Source organism: Hypanus sabinus, chromosome 2 (assembly GCF_030144855.1).
Source record: "Hypanus sabinus isolate sHypSab1 chromosome 2, sHypSab1.hap1, whole genome shotgun sequence".
NCBI lineage: Eukaryota > Metazoa > Chordata > Chondrichthyes > Myliobatiformes > Dasyatidae > Hypanus > Hypanus sabinus.
The window spans coordinates 165,690,345-165,714,757 of record NC_082707.1 but is presented as its reverse complement, the minus strand read 5'-3'; the positions used below and the strand labels follow the sequence as shown (position 1 = coordinate 165,714,757).

Genomic DNA, 24,413 nt, shown 5'->3' with positions numbered 1-24,413 from the left:
TCGTTAACATTCCTCAGGAGATAGCAGGAGTGGCCTGATTTGATGGACACGATCATTCAGAGTTGATCGATAGCTGAGACTCCGTGAGTGGGGATAAAAGACAGGTCTGGAGAGACACCCTTCAGACACACCAATGGACACTGACTGAGTGTTGGGAACCCACAGAAAGGGGGGGGGGGGCTTCGGAGACCGAACCAGGAGATCGGTCAGTAAAGCTCACAGTGTTACAGCAGGGCCCGTGGGGACTTGTGTGTGTGTCCACTCATGCCAGAGTGACGAGTCCACCACAGAAGAACGAACTAGCTGAAGAACAGAGGGGTAATAACTGAATGACCACAACGATACGACAGATTAAGCCACAAAAGGTTTGCCTGCTGCAGCTGTTGCTGTTACATCTCGCTCGCTCGCTCTCTCTCCCCAACGATTTCAATACAACCATAACCACCTCAGCATTTATGAACTGAACTCTATACTTTCCTATGACAATTCATTTACCCCTAGACATCGATAGAGCTTGTTTATTATTAATTATTATTATTCCTACACTTTAAGGTTTATTACTGCTAACTTGTTTTATATGTATATTTGCATTTTTGATATTATATTGTGTAGTTTACTAATAAACACCTTTAGTTTGGTACCACCAGACTCCAACAGATTCTTCTTTCTCTGCTGGTCAGATACCCAGTTACGGGGTATGTAACATTACATTATCAATTTAATTTGCAGGTGCATTCTGATAATGTACAGAAACAACCTCAATAGTGTCAAAGGACACAGGGACCGGCCCTTCACCCTCCCCACCCACCCCCCCCCCCCCCCCAAGTCCTGGCTGAGCATCAATTTAACCATCAGTATTAAATCCATTTGTCAGCACTTGGTCCATAGCCTTCTAGGTTCTCACCATGTACAAACCCCATTTCCAGAAAAGTTGGGATATTTTCCAAAATGCAATAAAAACAAAAATCTGTGATATGTTAATCCACGTGAACCTTTATTTAACTGACAAAAGTACAAAGAAAAGATTTTCAATAGTTTTACTGACCAACTTAATTGTATTTTGTAAATATACACAAATTTAGAATTTGATGGCTGCAACACACTCAACAAAAGTTGGGACAGAGGCATGTTTACCATTGTGTTACATCACCTTTCCTTTTAATAACACTTTTTAATCGTTTTGGAACTGAGGATACTAATTGTAGTAATTTGCAATTGGAAATTTTGTCCATTCTTGCTTGATATAAGACTTCAGCTGCTTAACAGTCCGTGGTCTCCATTGTCTGATTCTCCTCTTCATGATGCGCCATACATTTTCAATAGGAGATAGATCTGGACTGGCAGCAGGCCAGTCAAGCACATGCACTCTGTGTCTACGAAGCCACGCTGTTGTAGCCCGTGCAGAATGTGGTCTGGCATTGTCCTGCTGAAATAAGCATGGACGCCCTGATGGCAACATATGTCTCTGTAAAATCCTAATATACGCCTCAGAGTCAATGGTACCTTCACATACATGCAACTCACCCATGCCGTGGGCACTGATGCACCCCCATACCATCACAGATGCTAGCTTTTGCACCTTTCGCTAATAACAATCAGGATGGTCGTTTTCATCTTTGGCACGGAGAACTCGATGCCCGTTTTTTTCTGAAAACTAGCTGAAATGTGGACTCATCTGACCACAGCACACGGTTCCACAGTCTTTCGGTCCATCTGAGATGAGCTCGGGCCCAGAGAACTCGCCGGCGTTTCTGCATAGAGTTGATGTATGGCTTCCTCCTTGCGTAATACAGTTGCAAGTTGTATTTCTGGATGCAGCGACGGACTGTGTTAAGTGACAATAGTTTTCCGAAGTACTGCCTATAATTATCACAGTAGCATGACGGTTTCTTAGGCAGTGCTGCCTGAGGGCTCGAAGATCACGCAAATTCAACAGTGGTTTCTGACCTTGCCCTTTACATACTGAGATGTCTCTGAATCTTTTCACAATATTATGTACTGTCGATGTTGAAAGTACTAAATTCTCTGCAATCTTGAGTTGGGAAATGTTCCTTTTTAACTGACTAACAATTTTCTCATGAATTTTGGCACAAAGGGGTGAGCCACGACCCATCCTTGCTTGCAAAGACTGAGCCTTTGATGGACGCTACTTTTATACCCAGTCATGATACCTCACCTGCTACCAATTAGCCTGCTTACCAAACTGGTGTTACTTGAATATTCTGTGCACTTTTCAATCTTATTTTAACTCTGTCCCAACTTTTGTTGAGTGTGTTGCAGCCATCAAATTCTAAATTTGTGTATATTTACAAAATACAATTAAGTAGGTCAGTAAAACTATTGAAAATCTTTTCTTTGTACTTTTGTCAGTTAAATAAAGGTTCACGTGAATTAACATATCACAGATTTTTGTTTTTATTGCATTTTGGAAAATACCCCAAATTCTCTGGAAATGGGGTTTGTACAATTCAAGCATTTGTCTAAATGCTACTCAAATGTTGTGAGGGTTTCCACGATGCATTTGTCCCCTGGGTGAAAATTCCTCCTTAGATCCCCTCTAAATCTCTTACCCTTTACCCTGAACCCTATCCTCTAGTTTTTACACACTCTTCTCAGGGGAAAATTTCCCTACCATCTGTTATATCCATGCTCGTCAGAATTCTGATTCCCTCAGGATGGTGAAAATGATTATGTATAATGATTATTATACATAATGTAAGACAGAGTTCAAATGATTTGTATGAAATATTATACTTATGGTCTCTTATTAAATAAATGTCTCATTTCTCTCTCGAAAGGGTTCTCATCCTTGAGGCATCAGATATAAATGTGATGGCTAGAGTATATTAATATAGTTTTGGTTGATGTATCCACTTGTGTTACCATTGTAGTACAAACTATTGTAGCCTCGAGTGCCCAAAATAACTTCCCTCAAGCTTCACAAGATTCCCACACTAACTGAGAGGTTAGAAAGACTTGGATTGTTTTCATTACAGTGTCGGAGTCTGGGGGAGAGCCTTGACAAGTTATACACTATGAGAGACAGATAGAGTCTATTTCCCAAGGTAGAAATATCAAATACCAGATAGCATAGCTTTAAGATGCGAGGAGAAACACTTAAGGGAGATACAGTGCATTGGGCAAGTTTTTTTTCAGCATTGAGTCCTTAGTGTCTGGAAAATGCCAGGAGTAAGGCAGACATGATAGTGGCATTTATAAGGCATTTAGATGGACACACGAACACAAAAGGAATGGAAAGATATGGATCATGTATAAGCAGATAGGATTAGTTTCATTTGGTATCACAGTTGGCCCAGACACCATGGGCTAAAAGAAAGGTTCTTGTGCTGTACAGTTCTATGTAACTATGGAGTAGTTAGATGGCGGTGTTAACATTTTCCTTAATCCCAGTTTAAATATCCCATCAAATTATACATTTTTGGTAAAATATGAAACATTATATTTCAAATTTATTGAAATTTACAGCAACAAGCATCTTCAAATTCTCATCTGTAATTTAAATCTAATTTTATTAAGCATTATTAAATGACATTTAAGGTGCTCTCAATGATATCTTAATGAAACATTCAAAACTGTCATAATGTTCACTTATTGCACTCAAAGTGCAATATTATGAAATGATGATAATATGAGATGGGAGTTTAATCTGCATGAAACTGTCAAAATAACCTGAACAATTTTCTTAAGCAATTAAAAATAGTGCAAAGGAAGGCACAAAAGCAACTCTACTGATCGAGAACTACGATTTAATATTCCCATTCATCTGTTTTCATGTCTAGGTAATTAAGAATATTCTGTGCAAACTTCACTGCTTGTTTTCTGGCAACCTTAGCACTGTCATTCCCTTGGGTTTCCACAGCATCAAGTGCTAGAAGTTGTTTTGTGAGCATTTCTTCCAGTCTCACATAATTCTTGTCAGTTCTAGCTCCATCAAAAGACAGGGCTTGCCTCTGAAATTCGGACAAGTGACTTAGGACCTCCCATATAGCCTTCAGTGACGGATGTTCATCTCTTAGCTGTTCCGTCATGTTATCTCCCTTTTCAAGAAACTCCTTCAGGTCAAGATAAGCGATCACAGCCTGCACGTCAACTACAGATCTTCTCCTAGCTTCACGGATACATGGATTTTTGTCAATGTCTATTTGATCCAATTCTGTGAGAAGACTTTGCAGTTCAGTATGTGGTTTGAAATGCAAATCAGAGGCATTTTCCTGTTGCAACAGCTGATGTTTCAATTGTGTTGTCTTCAGACGTATTTCTTCTATACGTTTGATAGACTGATTCTGAGTTAAGTCATAACTTCCTGAAGACTCTCCCTCGGATTCCATCTCCAAATGTCCCAGTAAGCAATTGATCTCATGCACCACACGTTTCCTATAGTTCCTTACTTCCAAGTATCCAGCCACATCTATTGCATCCAATTGCATTAACAAACCAGTGAGGACTCGGGATAGGTGTGCACAATTTTCCATGGCATTTAGGCTCAGTAACAGGCCAATTACATCACACCTTGCTTTGCTAACTTCAAATAAAACAGAATTGATCTTAGAAACAGAAGGATGTGTATTTGTGGATAGAGGTAAACTTAATGCTTGCCGACCAATGCAGTTTTCAATGATATCCTGAACAGCACAAATTCTTGTTAGTGCTCGATATCTGGCTTTCCTCAAACCAATTTTCCCTCCTGTTTTTACCTGCGTTAGCTGAAAAATTATTTCTTGGATCTGATCAGCAAACTCTTCAGTTATCAATCCCCCAGCAGAAGATAATTCACTGGTAACCAGCCGCTGTGCATCACTAAAGACATTTTCCACTCTTAGCCGTGATGGGTGAGTTGCAGCTTGCTCCAGCTCTTTCAATAGCTCCTCCACAGTTTTTATGGCATTTTTGCGACCATACTGAATTTCTGACTTGCTGTCTGTATCTACTGCATCTAACTCAAATAGCAACTTGGTCAACAAGCTCTCCAAGTGCTTATATTCTTTATCAGCCTGTGTACCACTGAATGATGATACAAGTCGTTTAGCTTCTTGTACTTCCTTCTGAATTTCTTGAACCTTAATCAAAGATGGATGTTGTTGACCCATGTCCATATTTTCCTTTTCATTAATGAATCACAGCAATTTAAAAATTGAATGAAAATATGGTCAGCATGTCACTTCTTGGCAGCAGATCGCAACTTTAATTCTAGAGGCAATAATAAATATTGTTAGCAAGGTTGATATTCTATACCAGTTGAAAGCAAGCTCTGTAGCGAGCTTGCGCCTAACTGCAAAATCCACCTCACAGATGAAAATGAAACTGTAAGGCTTTCACTGGTTATTAATCAGCTTAATCTGCTTGGAGATTATGCTTCACAAACATAAGAACTTTAATAAAAATTGAAGTATTGCTTGCATTAAAGTATTATTAAGCTTAAGTTAAGTTTGGACAAGTTTAAACAGAAGGAGGCGCCATGGCTGCATAGTGGTAAGCACGATGCTACTACAGCTCGGGGCATCAGAGTTCTGGTGTTTTCTGTTAAGGGTTTGTACGCTAAAACACTTGGGTTTTCTCCCACAGTCCAAAAATGTATCAGTTAGTAGATTAATTGGTCATTATAAATTGTCCTATGATTAAGCTAGGGTTAAATAGGTGGGTTGCTGGGTGGTATGGCTTGTTGATCCAAAGAGCCTGTGCCGCACCCTCTAAATAAATAAAATTAATGACCTTAACACTTGCATACATCTACAGTTGGCCCTCCTTATCCGCGAGGAATTGGTTCCGGGACCCCTCACTGATACCAAAAAAACGCAGATGCTCAAGTCCCTTATTCAACCTCAAAAAGATACAGCTACAGATGCTGTGGATCAAAGAATACATACACAATGCTGGAACCTGCTGAGTTCTTCCAGCGTTGTGTACATATTCCTTATTCAACCTGTCTCATTGCGGTGGACCTTAGGATCCAGCGGAACCCCAGATCTTATTTAACCTGTTTCAGAGCAGTGGACACTAGGACCCGGTGGCGCAGCTCTGAATCTGCAGTGTTTCTGTTCACGAAAATAATCACAATCACTATTGAAAATTAAGTGGCAATAATAAAGCAATCGGAAAGAGGTGAAATGCCATTGGTCATTGGAAAAGCGTTAGGCTATGTCAGTCAACAATCAGAAAAATTTTAAAGGATAAAGTGAGAAAGGCACTGCCCCAATGAAAGCTACAATTATTACTAAGCAACACAGTGGTTTAATTATTGGGTTTTTGATCCTCCCGGCGCTGAAACATACGTTCTGAAGTGTTTTATACTCACAGAAAGGTAAAATATATACTAAGACAAATGTTTGACTAACTGACACTAATACCAGATGTATCTGTTCCAACTTACTAGGAGAACTTACAGTCGATCCCGATCCACGATAACCCACGCACATCCTCCCGTATACTTTAAATCATCTCTAGATTACTTATATTACCTAATACAATGTAAATGCTATGTAAAATAGTTATTATACTGCATCGTTTAGGGAATAATGACAAGAAAAAAAAGTCTGTACATGCTCAAACAACATGTGCTGGAAGAGCACTTCCAGGGTTTTCTCGATTCGTGGTTGGTTGAATTCGCACATGTGAAATTTGCATATAAGGAGGGCCGAATGTACTCTCTACTAGTCAAGCACTTGTAACTGCTAATAAACTACTAAATGCCAGCAACAGGCAGATTGAGGCTGTTCTGAGTCAATAACTTCCTTTCCTAGTTTCAAAGTTCTATTTCAAAAACTAAATGTTAAATTTGTGCAGAACATCAGTTCAATGATACATCAAACTATTGCGCAATAACTATGGTATCGACAAATTAAAAGGACAATGAGATGTAAAGGGCTGTAAAAAAAACTTACATATATGATGTTCAAATTGATACATATATATTATAAATAAAACAGGAAAGATTGAATGGAGCTTTTTACTGTAAATCAACTGACCCAATCCCTTGATCTATTTATGTAGCTCTATTTGCCTGCCTGCTCCTATTTCCATGAATTCATAACATATTCCTCATTGATCCCTTTGATTCCTCACAGTAATGACCTACAGCTTTTATTTGTTTTGTATTTATATTCTCAGTTGGCCAAGACTTTGTAAGGACACGTCAGTAGTCCTGCAAATAACTGACATCAACTTAGTACAAATGCAGAAGTACCCCAGATGCAGGGAGTTGTTAATAGTTGCTTTCCCTTGGAACATCGTTTGAATTTTTGAATTCCTCAGAGGCTGGCAAAGAAACATGAAGGTGAAAACACTTCCAACCGCAGTGTCGTTTCTGTACAAACTCTGCAAAGTTGAATCTGATGAAGGGAAAACCTTCTCTGTTGATTTTAATGAAAAGAAATAGCCACAAAGAATTAAACATTAGCATTTTTAATTGTTTCCATTTAATCTCTTAACTGTTTTTCTCTTTACGTTTAAGAATTTTTAATAACAAATTAACACAATTTTTTTTTAAATCAGAAAATTTTATGTTCTGACAGCTACTTATGTCCTGGGATGTGGATTAAACTTAAAAGCTCTGTTGTGTTGTAGATTGGCTTATATGGGTGGCTCACCGTTGATAGTAAATTTTGGGCCATTAACTTTCAGTAATGTCAATCTACTTAGAAGTGTCTTTTATTTTCCAAAATACTGTATCACCCGTCTCTCTCTAATCTCCCAACAGAAACGACTAATACAGAATTGTAGCAGACAATTGAAAAAAAATTGTAAGACAATATTTGATTTTCCTGGCATCTAAATCAATGGCAATGAAGCTAATTAGGACAGCCTGAATCACATTACCAGGTGAAATTAATCACATGGGATTTAAAAACAGGGACAATCTTGTCCTGTATTTCTGAGTATCATATTAGCAATGCTACATGACACTGGTCGTGATACACTTATTTATTTACATTCAGAATTTACAGCACCTCATACACAAAAAAGGATGCAGGAAAGTCTATAAAAGAATGCTCAGACTTACAGACTTGCAATGTCAAAACAAGGGAACTTTAAGCAAGCTCTAATAAAAAGATTTATTCTAGAGTGAAGATGCATTGAATTCTAACAAAAATTCATGCAAATGAAATGTAGTTCAGGTTGCTAAGCAATTTTGATATCATTAGACCAATTGTTTCACTGATGAAGTCATAATAAAACAAAAGCCCTGTAAATGATAAGTTAAAATGGTGTCATGTGTTTTAGTACTTCCTTTAAATTTCTCTTTTCTAATTAAGAGCTTTCCTTCATTTGAATCAAAAAGACAAATAGAAAATAGTTTCAATGTCAATGCAAAGAATTACAAAGCCTGATAGTCAAATAAGTGAAATTTTCATTTTTCTCTTTTGAGGGAAAGAAATTAATCTGTATGTATTATTCCAAGTCCAGCCAAAAATAAGCTAACCAGATGATAAATCAGTTGGAGGTTTTGATTACTATATTCTGAAAAAAAGGGAAATATTGTCTGACAAATGAGTTTATATTTGTGCTTATCCAATGAAAATGCCTTAATTTCCTCACTCTCTTTTGGATTGCTGGACGCAACAATGAAATATGCATTTTCTTTTGTTCCTGATGATCAAATTTCCATCTACATAGGAGGGAAATTGAAATCTATGAACGCATCCACATGGAGTCCTGCCACAAGAAAGCAGCATCCATTATCAAAGGCCCCCACCCATCCAAGCTGTGCTCTCTTCTCATTGGGGGCATCAACGAGGAGGTAGAGGAGCCGTAGGTCCCACACCACCTGGTTCAGAAACAGTTATTACCCTTCAACCACCAGGCTACTGAACCAACATGGATAACTTCACTCACCTCAACACTATTCCTCAGCCTACTGTATTGGCACCACTTTCAAGGACTCCACAACTCATTTCCACAGTATTATTTATCCATTATAATTATTATATTTGCACACTAGTCACAGACGGTGTAGTTTTTCCTTTATTCTACTGTAAATGCCTACAAGAAAATGAATCTCAATGTAGTATGTGGTGACACAAATTTACTAATATATTTACTTTGACTTGGCTTTGACCTAGACCTGTAAAACAGTACAGTATTTTGACATCTTCCCTCGTCGCTAACGTTCACTTGATTTCTATGAACATCAAAAAAGTTCAGAATTTCATTTAGTGCATGTTGTCTCAAGGAAAGTTAATCACTATTTTCTTGTTCTGAAAAGAACTGACAATAGCTGCTGTAGTTCCTGCCAGTTGAGGAATTGTGGGGGTTTGTGCTTGAATCATGGCAGGCAACATGGAACATGTTCCATGTTCCTTTTGGAACATGGCAGGCAAGGTGCTTCTGAAGTTTACTGCACTTGTTTTGCCACATTCCCAAGCCAAGCAACCCATTTTCCCCAAGTATTTTCCTGTCTGCCATCCTCTTACATGGCCAATATTTCACCTCTTTGTTTTCAGTTATTCTCATTTCTCAGAATATGAATACTCTTAGAAAGACCAGTAGTTATTCCTGATTAGTGAAGTGATTCCCTGAAGCGCTGCCGCCTTTCTGGTGAAGTTACTCCCACTGATCTGTTCAGGAGGGGCCTCTTATGCTTCAAGTTGTCAAGTCAAATTTAATATTTAACTATATACAAGTATATAACATGTATAGAAATGAGACTTTTTTTCGAACCAGGGTGTAAAGTACATTAATATTAAATATTGTAAGGTATGGAACAGATTAACCAGTGGCACTTCGAATACAATGCGGCAGGGAATTCTGAAGCCTAATGGCCTTGGGGGAAGAAACTGTTTCTCATATAGACTGTTCTCGTTTTTATGCATTAGAGTCTCCTGCCTGATGGTAGAAAGTAAAGAAGGTGCTGAATGGATGGGTGGGATCCTTAGTAATAGTAAGGGCCCTGCGTACACAGTGTTCCTAATAATTGTCCCTGATGGATGGTAGGGAGACCCCTATGATCTTCTCAGCTGTTCTCAGTCCTGTGCAGTAACCAGTACCAATGATTGGCTAGCAATCTACTTCCAAATGAGAATAGGGTGTAAAATGGATGGGGAACCAGCAGGTGGTGGTGTTTCCCATACATCTGTTGTCTTTGCCTTTCTCAGTGGCAGGGGTAATGGATGATGGATTTGCGGGGGAGGGGGGGGCGGTTTGGTCACAGTAGCCCAGGCAGATAACAATAGTGTTATTTGTTAATGGCGTATAAATAGCTAATAGTTAATGGCTACTGCGTGTCTGTGTGTTCAAAATAAATGTTTAATCTGGTGATTAAGGTTACAATATGTAGGCTGTTCTATTCTGGATGACACAGAGTTTCTAAACAATTCTTGGAGCTGCACACACCCAGGCGAGAATGGACAGTATTTAGTTAAGCTGTTCATTTGTACCCTGTAAATAATGGAAAGGCTTAGCAACAACAGGAGGCACTTCACTCCCAGAACACCCAGCCTGTGATCTGTTCTTACACCACAGTATGGCTGGTTCCGTTGAAATTCTCATCAACTAGTGACCTCCATGTTAATGATAGGGGACTCAGCAATGGAAAGACCATCAAATACTCTCACTTATTGGGAGATGAATTTTTATAATGCAAATGTTACTTTTCACTCTACCAGCAGAAACATTAATCTTGCATCTAAACTGTCAATCCCAGTTAATGGTAAACACACACACACACACAAAATGTTGGCAATATATAGCAAACTTTCACGCAGCAATTGTGCAAAGAGAAACACTGAAGGTCTTGAGTCCTGTTAAGGAGTCACTGACCTTTTGTAAACTTGATTTCTCTCTTCACAGATGTTGCAAACAGGTTGCATATTTCCAATATTTTCCATTTTCTTTTCTGATTTCCTTTTGCTTCCTATTAGAAATTGCTACATTCCACTAACACCACCTGTCATCCTGAAATCAATATAGAAATGCTCTCATCATCATTCACCATCAGGACACGCCATTGGCTGTGATCTAGCCTTCTTAATCTCTCCTCAAAATATAAAACCCTATATTCCAGGAACCAGTCTATATCCAGTCATGGTTACAGTCTCTAGAATCAGGGCCCACAGTCTCAAATAAGGGATTCAGAATAGAAATAACAAATCGTCTCTTCATCTTAAGGGTTGTGAATCTTTGGAATTTTATAACCAAGAGAGCTATACAGAAATTTAATTTCACCCCATGTAATCCAAACTTGGTTCGCGAGACCAAACCGACACACAGCATGCAAGGTCAGCGTGGATTAAGATAGCTGTAAATCGCTACGATTGGGAGGGGTGGACACGATTTTTTTCCCACAGTATTCTATTCCAAATTGGTTCAATTATTTTGCCTGCTCTACGCTAGCATATATCCACAGACTCAAGAGCAGGTGCTGCGGGTCCACTGCCCATAACTTTCATGAGGTTTAAAAGGTGTTTAACCAGAACTAGGATATGAAAAGGTCACAAATGCCGAGTGGACGCGGCCACGGTCTGCTGGCGAGTCATGGCCGAGCAGCGGCTACCTGTCTCACTCCTCACCCCGGTTGACAAGATAACGCAGCCCAGATCCGCTCCCACTACCATTACATTCTACAGTTAAAAGAAACCTTCTACCTCCACTTCCACCGAAAGCAGACAGCTTGGGCCGCACAATCCCGCCACGGAGCCGGACAACACTCAACACCCACTCACCAGCCATAACCGCACCTGAGCGGCAGACGCCTGAGGAGTTTCGTCGCACAACAGGAACACGTTCCTTTACGACAGGAAATGGTTTGTCGCCTCACTGCCGTAAATTACAACTGGCGTCGAGCTTGTCGGGGTTTGTTGGTATTTGGAGAAGTGATGAGCCATGAGCTCGGGGCTTTGGTTTTATATTTCAGAAACCCGTTTTGGAGAAGAATATTGCAGACTGCTTATGTAAAAAGAGCTGAAGCGCAGAATTATGGCTGTTGCCGTCCAGTTTCGACTCGTCCCCCCGATGAAAGGGGAGATGATACCGAGGTAAAGGACGAGTGTCTCTGACTTTAGGTCATTCAATGCAAATTTGAAGCGGAGATCTGTTCCGTTCTATATTTTCGCCTGTGGGTGAAGTTATCGAAGATTTGCGTTCATTCCAGAGAATGGCAAGTAGTATGCACACTGTGCAAGATAAATTACGCAAAAAAGTTTTCACAACAGTAAAGCGTGTAGTTATGTAGTGTTCTGTACAAACATCAGCATCTCATGGTGTTGCAACAAATGTCCTTTTACATGAGCCAGATGTTTGGTTGAACTTTTGTGAACCTTTTACATTATTTCATGTACAGAAAGTTAAAATTATCGGCATTAATTTGGATTTTTTAGTATGGATACTTAACAGCTAGTTGCTTTTGTAGGCAGTTTTAAACTACAAACGCGAGTAAACTATGGATCTGAACGGTCAGCCAAGTTGCATTTGGCTTCTCTAGAAGACACCATATGGTGAACACCGAGCACAGCAAATTGTATGGCAGAAGTGCAAGAGAATCGCTGTTTTACTTAATTGTTTTGTTCTATGGATATTGGGAAGGAAAGAAATGAGAGGACAGATCTACAACAGTTGTATAGACAGGGCAGAGTTGGTGGAAAAGGGAGAGCAGACCAGGTAACTACAAAGGGAGCAATCCATTCATAATGCTGAAAGGGGAGTAGAGGGAAGGATACGTTTTCTATTGAAAATGTGTTAAATATAAATATTATATATCAGCTAATACATACAGAACTCTTCTCTAGATTCACTTCTTATCCTAGCCACACAGGATTGAATCAAGAATAACACACAAAGTGCTGGTGGAACTCAGCAGGTCAGGCAGCATCTATGGAAATGAATGAACAGTAGCTGCTTTGGGCTGAGACACTTCTTCAGGACTGGAAAGGAAGGGAGAAGATGCCAGAATAAGGAGGTGGGGGAGGGGAAGGAGGACAAGCTAGAAGGTGAAAGCTGAAGCGGGGTGGTGGGGTGGGGTGGGTGAAGTAAGAAGTTGGGAAGTGATAAGTAGAAAAGCTGAAGTACCTGTACTGGAGCAGAAGGAATCTGAATGGAGAGGATAGTGTATCATGGGAGAAAGGGAAGGAGGAGGGCCACTGGGGGAAGTGATAGATAGCTGAGGAGGTGGTTTGATGCCGGAGTGGGGAAATGAAGAAATGGGAAGGGGATTGGGGAAATACTGGAAGTTGGAGAAATTGATGTTAATGCCATCAACACACAAAATGCTAAAGGAACTCAGCAGATTGGGCAGCATCTATGGAAATGAATAAACAGTCGACATTTTGAGTTGAGATCCTTCTTCAGGATTCATCAGGTTGGAGGTCTATGAGGTGTTGCTGCTCCACCCCGAGAGTGGCCTCATCATGGCAGAAGAGGCCATGAACTGGCGTACTGGAATGGGGATAAGAACTAAAATGATTAGCCACTGGGAAATTCCACTTTTTGCGGACGGAGCTAAGATGCTCAACAAAGTGCCCCCCCAGTCTACATCAGGTCTCCCCAATGTAGGATTGAACCAACCCAGTGTCAGGCCTTATCTGAACTCCTTCCAGCACGACCTGATATTCAATAAAGATTTACTTTTTTAATATATTAAATTTATTTTCTTCAGTTTCTTTTTACTTTGATAAAATTTCTTTCAAATGTTGTTTAGTTTGCAAACATTTCAATCTGCCCAATTTGATTTGTCAATTTTAAATAATATATCTTTGGGCATCTAAGTAAATGTCAGTACTGTACTTTTCTGTAGCTATCTGACTAAATTACTTTTATTTACATTATAGCTTCCAAGGCATTATTGGAGAGATTAATATAACATTAAATATTTTATTTAACCTTTTTTTCTGTTTTTTTTAAACGTAGAAAAACCATGAAACATTATTGATATGTGAAAGCTGTCGCATTCAGCTTTTATTGTAACAAATCAGCCAAGGATTGATGCAGTTCAAGTCCTTGTTGATCTGAACTATCACTTTTGTGAGTAAGTTTTAATTGTGATGTTGTGGAATAAAAGAATCAATCACAAAAATGCAGTGGTACTAGAAAGTTTGTGAAGCCTGTAGAATTTTCCCTATTTCTCCATAGATATGACCTAAAATGTGATCAAATCCTCATGTAAGTCCTAAAACTAAATAAAGGGAACCACTTACACAAAACACATTATACTTGTTTATATATTTATTGAGAAAAATTATCCAATATTACATGTAAATGTAGAAAAAAGGTTGTGAACCTCTGGGGTAATGGCTTCTACAGAAGCTATTTAGAGTCAGCTGTTCCAATCAATGAGATGGGATTGGAGGTTTAGGTTGTAGAGGTGCCCTGCCCTATTTTTTGTAAAAAAGACACACAAAGTCAGGTTATTGACAGAGTCTGCTCTTCTCAAGGAAGATCTGATTACGTACACCATGCCTCAATCAAAACAATGTCCAGAGGGCCTTAGAAGAAGAATTGTAGAGATGCGTGAAGCTAGAAAAGGCTGCAAAGGCGTTTCTAAAGACTTGAGTGTTCATCAGTCCACAGTAAGAGAAATTGTCTACAAATGGAGGAAACTCAGTACTGTTGTTACTCTCCCTTAGAGTGGACATCCTGCAAAGATCCCACCAAGAGCACAATGTGCAATGCTGAAGAAGGTGAAAAAGAACACTAGGGTAATAATAAAAAAAACTGCAGAAATCTCTAGAACTTGCTAAGGTCTCTGCTCATCTAACCATAGAAACATTGAAAACCTACAGCTCAATACAGACCCTTTGGCCCACAAAATTGTGCCAAACATGTCCCTACCTTAGAAATTACTAGGATTACCCATAGCCCTCTATTTTTCTAAGCTCCATGTACCTATCGTATCCGCCTCCACCTCCATTGCCGGCAGCACATTCCACGCACTCCCCACTCTCTGAGTAAAAAAACTTACCCCTGTCATCTCCTCTGTACCTACTCCCCAGCACCTTAAACCTGTGTCCTCTTGTGGCAACCATTTCAGTGCTGGAAGAAGCCTCTGACTATCCACACAATCAATGTCTGTAAGAACAACACTGAACATGAGAGGTGTTCATAGAAGGAAACCACTGCCTTCCAAAAGAACATTGCTGCAAGTCTCAGGTTTGCAAAAGACCACCTGGATGTTCTACAGTGCTTCTGGACAATGTTCTGTGGAGAGAGAAAAGTTGAGCTTTTGGGCAGAAATGCACATTGTTTGGAGGAAAAAGGGCACTGCACACCAACACCAAAACCTCATCCCAACTATGAAGCATGTTGGTAGGAGAATCATGGTTTGGAGCTGCTTTGCTGTCTTAGTGCCTGAACAGCTTGCAATCGTTGAGGGAAAAATGAATTCAAAATTGTATAGAGAAATGTTACAGGAGAATATCAGAGCAGCAGTCCATCACCTGAAGCTCAATAGGAGTTGGATAATGCAACAAGTCAATAATCTGAAAGACAAAAGTAGATCAACAACAGAATGGTTTAAAAAGAAGAATTGTGTTTTGGAATGGCCGAGTCAAAGTCTTGACCTTAATCTTATAGAAATGTTGCGGAAGGACCGGAATCAAGCAGTTCATGCAAAGAAGCCCACCAGCATCCCAGAGTTGAAGCAATTTTCTAAGGAGGAAATGGCCTAAAATTCCTCCAAGCCGATGTGCAGGGTTGATCAACAATTTCTGGAAACGTTTGGTAGAAGTTATTTCTGCACAAGGAGGTCACACCTGAAAGCAAAAGCTCACATTTTTCCCAACGAATGCATGTAATATTGGATAATTTTTCTCAATAAATAAATGAACAAGTATAATGTATTTTGTGTTGTTTAGGTTCTCTTTATCTAGTTTTAGGACCGTTAGGAAGATCTGATCACATTTTAGGTCATATTTATGGAGAAATAGAGAAAATTCTACAGGCTTCACAAACTTTCTAGCACCACTGTACATACTTGGGACAAGCAGGAGAGTGAGGGCCTAATAACCCTATAGATGCAGTACGTGTACACAACCCCCCCCCCCCCCCCCACCCCAGGGGATGAAGTAAAGTGATTTTAACAAAGTATGGAGATTCAGCTATCACTCTTGAATCAATTAAAAGCAGGAAGTTACATGATCAACCATTTCTGATACTGGAAATACTGTATATGGTCAACATCTGACCGTAACGTAGACATTGTTTTGAATCAGCCAGTGCTCTTTCCACAGGCCTGATATGAGTAGCAGCATTTCCCCTGGGGCCAGCGATGCTTAATGGGCATGTCAGCACCCTGCACTCCTGGGAGACTGCACGGTTGACTCTGTTGCAATTTCTTAACTGTGGAATGATTCTTGGGTTCCTGCTGTTGGCAAATAATTAATTACAGTGAACTTGAACATCTTTATGTAAGGAACATTGTCTTAATATATGCTATCCAAAATATCTCAGGCTCAGGTCAATCCATTCATTAAAAGTGAATTATGACTTTGGTTTTAAAAATTGGTAAATTACATTTTTAAATTAGTTTATTATTGTCACATGTAGTGAAGTATTGTGGATTTTTTGTCTTGCATACAATCCATACAGATTAATTCATTACATTGGTGTACTGAGGTAGAACAAGGTAAACAGTGCAGAGTAAGATGTTACAGTGCAGGTAGACAGTAAGGTGTCAGATCACAGTGAGGTAGATAGTGAGGTCAATTTTGAATCTCACTACAGTTTTAAGAAAAATGATAGTAATTTGTGCTGATTGAAGTAATCTTCTAGATTTCAGACTTCCAGCCGCCAAAGGACTCACACTTTGACTGGGTTGGCCCTCCGGATAGATTTTCAAACCTAAGATCTGTGAAGTTTCACATTCCAACGAATGAATCCAAGCTGGAAAGGCAACTGAGAAAATTAAGAATGGATACGCAGAATTGGAACCAGGAATTTTGGTCAAATCAGAATATAACTTTCAACAAGGTGAGTATTGCGAATTCTTTATACTTTCATTTGAAATACTGTATGCTTTTAGTATTAAAAATTGTCTGATGTGTTTATGAAACAACAATATGTAATCAGGTTTTGTATTACACATTGTACTATTCAAATATGTAAAAATTATCTTCAGAATCAGATTTTTTATTACTGTTATATCATGAAATTTGTTGTCTTGTGACAGGATGGCCTGGTGGAAGGCGCTGTCCTGGCGTCTGTTGGCACTGGCTTTTATGCTGTCTACCGGTTCCCAGATGGTAGCAGTTGGAATAGTTTGTCATTGGGGTGACATGGGTCCCCAATGATCCTTCGAGCCCTTTTTATACACCTGTCTTTGTAAATGTCTTGAATAGTGGGAAGTTCGCATCTACAGTTGTGCTGGGCTGTCTGTACCACTCTCTGCAGAGTCCTGCGATTGAGGGAAGTACAGTTCCCACACCAGGCAGTAATGCAGCCAGTCAGGATGCTCTCAATTGTGACCTGTGGAACTTCCTTAGGATTTGGGGACTCATGCCAAACTTCTTCAACCTCCTGAGGTGATAGATGCACTATTGTGCCTTTCTCACTACACAGCCGGTGTGTACAGACCAAGTGAGATTCTCGGTGACATATATGCTGAGGAACTTAAAGCTGTTCACTCTCTCAACCATCGATGTCTATAGGGATTAACTTGTCTCCATTCCTGCTGTAGTCCACGTCTAGCTCCTTTGTTTTTGCGACATTGAGGGACAGGTTGCCAGTATAAACCGTCCTACTCTGCCATTGGATGCAGAAGGAGGCCATTTGGCCTATTGTATCCTTACTGGCTCCCAAGGCAGCAACCCCAACAGTCCTCTTCCCTTTTCTAAATTTCCCTGTATTTCTGCAACTTATTCTTAATCAAACATGCCCATCTTTTTCTCATGAACCTACATTGAGGGACCATGTCTTTGGATGTGGGAGGAAACTGGAGCAGCTGGAGAGAAGGAGGAAACTTCACTCAATTGGCCCCTGCAGTCAGGATTGAACAGGCTCCCTGGAGCTGAGAGTCATCAGCAATAATTGCTGTGCCACCATGCCACCCAGTTTTGCCAGTTTCCTCAGCATTATGCTGGAGAATTTTCATATCACATAAAACCCAAGTAGGCTCAGAAGCCATTTATTTTAATGGGGTTTCTCAGTCTAGAGAATAGGAAGAGGAAATGTATTTATGTGTTTCAGCTAACCAGATTTTTTAAAAAATTACATAGACTTTATATTTTAAAGACTCTGAATTTCAGAAATGTGTAACAGTAAAAGAGACTTAAAATCTTTGACAGGCTTCTCTCTTGGCCTTGTTCAGAGATGTGGTGATAAAGCGTAGAACAAATTGGATACGTTAACTGGAAAAAATGGTAAAATGCAAAAGAACATGCTCCTGACCAGACAAAATTTAAACTTTCCCTGATTCAAAGTCTGACAGAGCATTCTGGAGGAAGACCTGGCAATAACTCACTCATCAGTTCATATATCCCTTTTGAATTGTACCAAACCATGTGGGAAGACAAGAACCATGAATAGCAAGTCTGGGGAGTAATACGATCAGCCCAATCCACTTATACTCAAGTCCTTTTCCATACATGAATGTTAACTTTAGTGATTGGTGTACAAGGGTGTCTAGGCCTGTTTTACATTAATACCTTTCAATTCTTCAACATTGAGTAAGATATTTTACCTTAATTTGTGAGGAGGAGTTGCTAACCTGAAATATTGAATAATTTTTCTTATCACAGATGCTACTTGTTTAGTTGAGTTCTTCCAGTGTTTCTATTTTTCAGTTTTATTTGTTATCCATCATTGTATATTTCCTACTGAAGGAAACTAATTTATATTTTTCCACATTAAATATAATCTACCATGTCGTTACCTTTATATTTAACCTGCCTTTCTCACCCTATTGTCTCATTGCTTCCTCCTCACAGTCACCTAGCTTTGTGTCATTAGCGAGCCACATAAAAGCCAGACTGGGTTAGATCAGCAAATAAAAGAATATTCATTAACAGGAATTTGACAACAGTCCTTGTATTTTCATGAATATCCATTCTAAACATATTTAGGTCACTAAATTTAAATTTCCCCATTGCCCTGATAGTATTTAAAACTATTGATGGAACCTAAGTACATGCCTTTTGATTGCTATTCCAGTAAAGAAATCACTGTTACTTGGTATGCTATTAATACAGATGCTGACTGCAGTTCTTTTAGAAAGAAAAACATGAAAGAGAAGGTACAAGAAGCAAAGAGTACCTCTCTGATTGTAACTTCCCAATCTAAAAATGTCCTTTTTATTCCTATTCAAATGTTCCCTGCCCATTAATCCAGGCCATACCAGTACTTACATATACACACAATGTGCATATTCAATTTTGTTTTTTGGTCTTTTGTGTGGGGCCATATCAAATGTTCTGCAAGTCCAAATATACCACTTATCCTAAGTGATGGAAACAATTAGTGAGTCAGACAACTTTCTGTGGAGAAAGGAACAGAATTAACAATGATACTTGACCAGAATCAATAAAGTGAGAAAACAAGAATGTTTCAAGTTACAGAGAGTTGGATGGATGTGTGGATGGGTTGAGAGAACAAAAAGAATGCCTGCAGGTAAGTTGGCCAGGTAACACAATTCTTTCAGAGCCATTAGTTAATGGTTAAATGAAGGCAATTAAGAGATGATTGAAATAGAAAAGAAATACAATACAAATCATTGCATTTGCTGGAAATTTGACACTAAAGAATGATGGAAGTATCTGCTAGATCAAGTAGTACCTGTGAAGCAGAAAATTATTACATTTATGAGCTTACGTTAGAATGGACCTCCCATTTCTAATTATTACAGAAAAAGCCAGTTACAGGACACAATTAGATTCTGTATTCAATCCTGAAGGCTGCAACATGTCTGGACAAAAGATGAAATGTCATTCCTTAGGCTCACATGCGATTATTAAGGACAATTTAGGAAGCTAAAGACATGGAGATCAAGGTAGGAATGGGGATAAGGCCATAGAACACAGGTGCAGAATTAGGCCATTTGGCCCATCAGGTCTGCTCTGCCATTTGATCATGGCAGATTTGTTTTCTCTGTCAATCTCGTTCTCCTGCCTACTCAGCCCCCCCTCCACCCGGTAACCTTTGATGCACTTACTAATCAAGAATCTATAAACCTCGTCTTTAAATATATCCCATCAATGGCAATGACTTCTACAGATTCATCACCCTTTGGCTAAAGAAATTCCTCCTCAACTCTGTTCTAAATGGGATGAAGAAACGACAGGAGACTAACTGGAAGTGCAGGGTCATCCTTGTAGAGTGATCAGAGGAAGCTTATATATAGCTCCAATGTAGATAAAACCACATTGTGATCACCAAATGCAATACACTTAATTGGAAGTGGAGTGATGATGCAAAGGAGCTATATATAAGCTTCCTCTGGTCACTCTACAAAGATGACCCTGCACTTCCATCACCCTTTGGCTAAAGAAATTCCTCCTCAACTCTGTTCTAAATGGGATGAAGAAATGACAGGAGACCAACTGGAAGTGCAGGGTCATCCTTGTAGTGACCAGAGGAAGCTTAAATATAGCTCCAATGTAGATAAAACCACATTGTGATCACCAAATGCAATACACTTAATTGGAAGTGGAGTGATGATGCAAAGGAGCTATATATAAGCTTCCTCTGGTCACTCTACAAGGATGACCCTGCACTCCGGTGGGTTGAGGTGAGAGAGAGAGAGAGAGAGAGAGAGAGAGAGAGAGAGAGAGAGAGAGAGGTAAGAAGGCAGGTTTTTTCCAGCTGCCTAGGAAATTGCCAAGAGAAGGAGAGTGTTTATTTGGGATCGAATAGTGGATCAGGGAACTGTGAAAATAACTTTAAGTTTGTTACTTGAATGGGGACAACTCAAATTGAAATAAACTTACTTTGGCTAGGGTCATGTTACTTTATTGTAATTTAATGTTTCAGAAGAACCTGTTTCTTAAGAGTCTTTAGGCTCTTATACCTCCTTCCTGATGGTAGCAATAAGAAGAGATCATGTCCTGGATGGTGAAGGTCCTTAATGATGGATACCACCTCCTTGAGGCATCGCCTGTTGAAGACCTTGTTAATAGTGGGGAAGCTAGTGCCCAAGATGAAGATGGCTGAGTCTACAACTCTCGGCACCTTTTTCCAGTTCTGCGCATTGGTGCCTCATACCAGACGGTGATGCAGCCAGCTGGAATGCTCTCCACAGTAGAAATTTGCTAGTCTTTGGTGGCATACCAAATCTCCTTAGACTCCTAATGAAATATAGCTGCCTTCGTAATTACTTCAATATATTGGGCCCAGGATGGATGTTCAAAGCTGTTGGCACCCAGGAACTTACAGCTTCAGTGACACCGCTGATTTATATTTTTCATTACAAACCCAATTTTAACATACTGGTTTGGCCTTTCTTCCCTGCATCACATCTGCTGGTATACCATGCATAATAACACAACCTCCATTGCCATCATCACTGAACCAAAACGCATGACGTCTTGGAATAAAATCTGCCTATTCAAATGTTTTGTTGCAACCGATAGAAAACTGTTTAATATCTAAAAACCTTTATGATGGTGTATGAAATAAATATATATGAATACTCAGTTAGTGCTCAGTGCTAATCATTTAGAGTAGATGAACTCCCCTTGCATGTAACATAAAGTTGAATTCAAAGGTAGATGAAATTATTAGAGAATAATTTTGAAAATGTGCCTGATTTTAATGGAAAATATTTATTTTAAGGAAAAAGAAGAGTTTATACACTCACGCTTACGAGCAAAGGGATTGGGATTAAGAGATGAAGAAGGTGAGTAAATTATTTCTTTTGAAGTTTGATTTCAAATGTTCAAGATCAAATTGTAAAAGACATTTTATGGATGAACAAAGTTGTATTGAAATTCAGTTTTGGAAATTTATGGGCATACAGTGCCTTGAAAAAGTATTACTATTTTCACGTATTACTGTCTCGTTTCTCAATTTAAATATATATTGAAGTAGGATTTTTGAGCTAATCTACAAAACCTTGTGCATCATGTCAAATCAAAAGAAAAATTCCAAAGCTTGTCAATAGTTTACTAAAAATTAAAAAAACAAAATGATGAGGCTGAAAAAGTATTCATCCCCTTTGTAATTACTATGCTGACTTTCCTCAGGTGCAATATATTACGTTACCAACTCACTCAAATTATTGATGTAGAAAATTGGAGGAGCACCTTTTTTCAATGAACACAGTAGAATAAATAACTCCTCTCTCTGTAGGGTTGAGTTTCAACAGACAAAACCAAAATGAAGACAAAAGAGCATGCAAGACAGGTCTGGGAAATGATAATAGAGAAGCACTAACCTGGGGCAGCATACAAAACCATTTCAAAGACACTGAACATACTGCAGAGCTCAGTGCAGTCCATTGTGAAAAACTGGGGGGGGGCGGGGGGGAATGCTTAGGACACTCCTCTAAACTTAGTCACCAGAGAAGAATGGCACTTATAAGAGAAGTAACTGTGACTCCAGTAATCACTCTGAATGAGCTGCAGCAGCCATTGGCTGCAACTGGAGATGAAATACATGGCTCCACAAAAAGGGTATATGGAAGAGTGACAAGGAAGAAGCCCTCGTTTAAAAAAAGCATATTATTGCCCATAAAGACTGCAAAGCATCACTTAAGATACTGTAAAAATGTGGAAGAAAGACTTGTGGTCAGATGAGACTAAAGTGGAAATTCTTGGCCTCAACATAAGATAGATAGGTACTTTATTCATCCTCAAGGGGAAATTCAACATTTTTCCAGTGTCCCATACACTTATTGTAGCAAAACTAATTACATACAGTATTTAACTCAGTATAAATATGATATGCATCTAAAATCACCCTCCCAAAAAGCATTAATAAATAGCTTTTAAAAAGTTTTTAAATAGTTTACTAAAGTGTATTGAGTGGTAACTTAAGCTCAGTCCTAACCCCGGCACTTTAACATGTCTTGCCCCTGGTGGTTGAATTGTAGAGCCGAATGGCGTTTGGGAGTAATGATCTCTTCATCCTGTCTGAGGAGCATTGCATTGACAGCAACCTGCCGCTGAAGCTGCTTCTCCGTCTCTGGATGGTGCTGTGCAGAGGATGTTCAGGGTTTTCCATGATTGACCGTAGCCTACTCAGCGCCCTCCGCTCTGCCACCGATGTCATACTCTCCAGTTCTGTGCCCACGACAGAGCCCGCCTTCCTTACCAGCTTATTAAGACGTGAGGCGTCCCTCTTCTTAATGCTGCCTCCCCAGCACGCCACCACAAAGAAGAGGGCGCTCTCCACAACTGACCGATAGAACATCTTCAGCATCTCACTACAAACATTGAATGACGCCAGCCTTCTGAGGAAGTACAGTCGACTCTGTGCTTTCCTGCACAGGGCATCTGTGTTGGCAGTCCAGTCTAGCTTCTCGTCTAACTGCACTCCCAGATACTTTTAGGTCTTAACCTGCTCCACACATTCTCCATTAATGATCACTGGCTCCATATGAGGCCTAGGACTCCTAAAGTCCACCACCATCTCCTTGGTCAGTATATGTGATGTAAATTTAATACTGTGCATCAGCCAAGAAACACCATCCCTACTGTAAAGTATGGTGGACATAGCATCATTCTATGGGGTTGCTTTTCAGCCGCAGGAACTGCAAATCTGATCAGGATTGATTGGAAGTTGAATGCTGCTAAATACAGATAGATCCTGGATAAAAACCTGCTAGTCCCTGCCAAAAAGCTCAAAATGGGGAGGAAGTTCTTCTTTCAGCTGGACAACGATCTGAAGCACACTGCCAGAACAACAATGGATTGGCTTTGAATGAAGAAAGTCGATGTTCATGACTGAACATAACCTAACTGAGCATCTCTGGCAAGACCTCAAGATAGCTGTCCATCACTGCTGTCCAACTAACCTGGCACAGCTTGAGCAATTATACAAAAAGGAATGGGCAAATCTTGCTCCATCACGTTTTGTGAAGCTAATAGAGACTTATCCAAAAAGACTACTGGCTGTAAAAGCTGAGAGAGGCGGTTCAACTAAGTATTGAGCAAATACTTTTGAACTGGTGACATATCAGGTTTTGAATTTTTAAGTTTTCATGCTTTACAGTTTTCCTGTCTTTTGGAGCTCTAATGTGGGGGTGGGGGGGGGGGGGAAGAAGAAGCATGTAATTCCCAAATAAAAATTCTCAGTTAAATTGAAAACTCTGGTTGTAATACTCATTTATGTGAACAAAGGTTGGAAGCTGAATTCTTTAACAAGGCACTGTTTCTTAGAAGTTCGCTCGCTCGGATTGTTTGTATCTATTAGTTTGAGAGATTTATTCCTTAAATGTATCCTTTGTTGCCATATCATGTTTTAAAAATTGTGTTAGGTTTATTTCAATTTTATGTGGAAATTCCACTGTGAAGGATTGGATGTATGGAACTCTGTGACAT

At 39.5% G+C, this 24,413-nt stretch overlaps 2 protein-coding genes across 5 annotated transcripts in view; one reads left to right on the top strand and one right to left on the bottom strand.

Moving 5' to 3' along the window:
- Positions 1-24,413, top strand: part of LOC132386428 (cytochrome c oxidase assembly factor 8) — a 70,207-nt gene that overhangs the window by 41,503 nt on the left and 4,291 nt on the right. The window contains exons 4-5 of the mRNA XM_059958702.1: positions 16,714-16,911; positions 21,706-21,769. Coding sequence (XP_059814685.1) covers positions 16,714-16,911; positions 21,706-21,769 — 262 coding nt within the window. The remainder of the gene's footprint in view (positions 1-16,713; positions 16,912-21,705; positions 21,770-24,413) is intronic.
- bag5 (BCL2 associated athanogene 5) lies at positions 834-11,731 on the bottom strand. 4 transcript variants are annotated; one of them, XM_059958656.1, is made up of 2 exons: positions 11,676-11,731; positions 834-5,208 (listed from the first exon to the last, which is right to left on the bottom strand). In XM_059958656.1, the coding sequence occupies exon 2, from the start codon at positions 5,112-5,114 to the stop codon at positions 3,768-3,770; it is 1,347 nt and encodes a 448-aa protein (XP_059814639.1). In that variant the 5' UTR covers positions 5,115-5,208; positions 11,676-11,731; the 3' UTR covers positions 834-3,767. The 4 variants fall into 4 exon arrangements, with proteins under 4 accessions (XP_059814639.1, XP_059814629.1, XP_059814649.1 ...); XM_059958646.1 differs by having other exon boundaries at positions 11,598-11,718; XM_059958666.1 differs by lacking the exon at positions 11,676-11,731 and adding an exon at positions 10,774-10,908.